The sequence below is a fragment of the Muntiacus reevesi genome, chromosome 16 (assembly GCF_963930625.1).
Source record: "Muntiacus reevesi chromosome 16, mMunRee1.1, whole genome shotgun sequence".
Classification (NCBI taxonomy): domain Eukaryota; kingdom Metazoa; phylum Chordata; class Mammalia; order Artiodactyla; family Cervidae; genus Muntiacus; species Muntiacus reevesi.
The window spans coordinates 4,035,901-4,037,123 of record NC_089264.1 but is presented as its reverse complement, the minus strand read 5'-3'; the positions used below and the strand labels follow the sequence as shown (position 1 = coordinate 4,037,123).

The 1,223-nt window shown below is 60.0% G+C and overlaps 1 protein-coding gene across 1 annotated transcript; it reads right to left on the bottom strand.

The window, feature by feature from the left end:
- Positions 1-718: 718 nt before the first annotated feature.
- Positions 719-910, bottom strand: SMIM43 (small integral membrane protein 43). The gene has a single exon (XM_065907534.1). It carries the CDS (start codon positions 908-910, stop codon positions 719-721), a length of 192 nt encoding a protein of 63 aa, XP_065763606.1.
- Between the last annotated feature and the right edge of the window lie 313 nt (positions 911-1,223).

Here is a 1,223-nt window from a genome sequence, read left to right as displayed (position 1 = left end):
CCACTCTAACGCTCACCCTCCTGCTGATTCTAGACCCACCCGCCGCAGCAATCCGCAGGCACCTACAGGGTCGGAGTCTAGAATAGGAGCAGGGATCAGGAGGAAGGGGAGATACCCCATAACAAATGGGCCACTGAACCCCTTCTCCCGCGCGCCGCCGCTTGAACCCCACGTAGGGTCTACCACAGCAGACTTTCAAAGCAGTATGTGGAATACTCCCAGTGTGGCCTGTTTTCTCCTGTCTCTTATCCCAACGCTTAGGTTGACATTCGGTTTTGTTTGAAAGTGCCTGGACTGAATCATCTGAATAATTTTGTTTTGGATCCCTGGGGTACAAGATAAAGATGCAGTTGGACTGGAAAGAAGAGCTAGCGGGTGCTCAAAGCCATTCTAGCTTCAAAAGCTGAACTTCTCTCTTTTCCGTATCTCTACCCGCCCCGGAAAAGCTTAGGGTCCCTCCCTAAAAGCACACCACCAGCCCAGACCCCAGGCACCCGTCATCCCTGACATCCCAGCGCGCCGTGAGCCCTCAGCTTCCCGGAGGAGCAGAGAAACTCGCCCATTTGCCAATAGCTCCCATGCCCAAACGGACCTGCCAGCGAGGCAGCCGAGCCTGGCCCTAGAACCCGGGCGGCCGTGCGGCCAGAGAATGGAGACGAGCCCCGACCCGGTGCCCGCACGGTTCCATGCCCTCCCGCCACTGTGCGCGCGGCGCCCGTCACACCGCTTGCTCGCGGGAGAAGCCCCAAGGCTCCCGGTGCAGGGAGAGACGCCCGGGCTGGAGCGACCCGGCCGTATTGGCCACCGAGTTCTTCAGTTGCTTGATGACCACGAAGAGCAGGAGGAAAAGTAAGAAGAGCAGAAAGAAGAAGAGCGCCAGGTAGAGCAGAAAGTTGAGCTCCCACTCCATGCTGGAGGCGCCGGCGCTCAGCGGCCGTGCGCGCTCCGCGCGGGTTGCCTTTGCCGGTGAGGCGCGCCTGCAGGGTCCCACCTCCAGGCTCCTCCCGCCCGCGCAAGGGCGCCTCGTCTTGGGCCACGGTTCGGAGGTCCACACGCAGCCTCGTCTAGTTCAGAGGAAACGCGCCAATGAGCCGGTGTAACCCTGGCTCCAACCCTCCCAGTAGGCACAACAGCCTCTCTACGCCAAGATCCTCTCCAGAGCTCTTGGGGACATGAGCAGATTTTTCTAGGATCGAACTTCAGTGGGTGGAGACACAGGGAGA

Coding starts and splice junctions, on each gene's coding strand:
- SMIM43 (XM_065907534.1), bottom strand. CDS start 910: ATGGAGTGGGAGCTCAACTTTCTGCTCTACCTGGCGCTCTTCTTCTTT.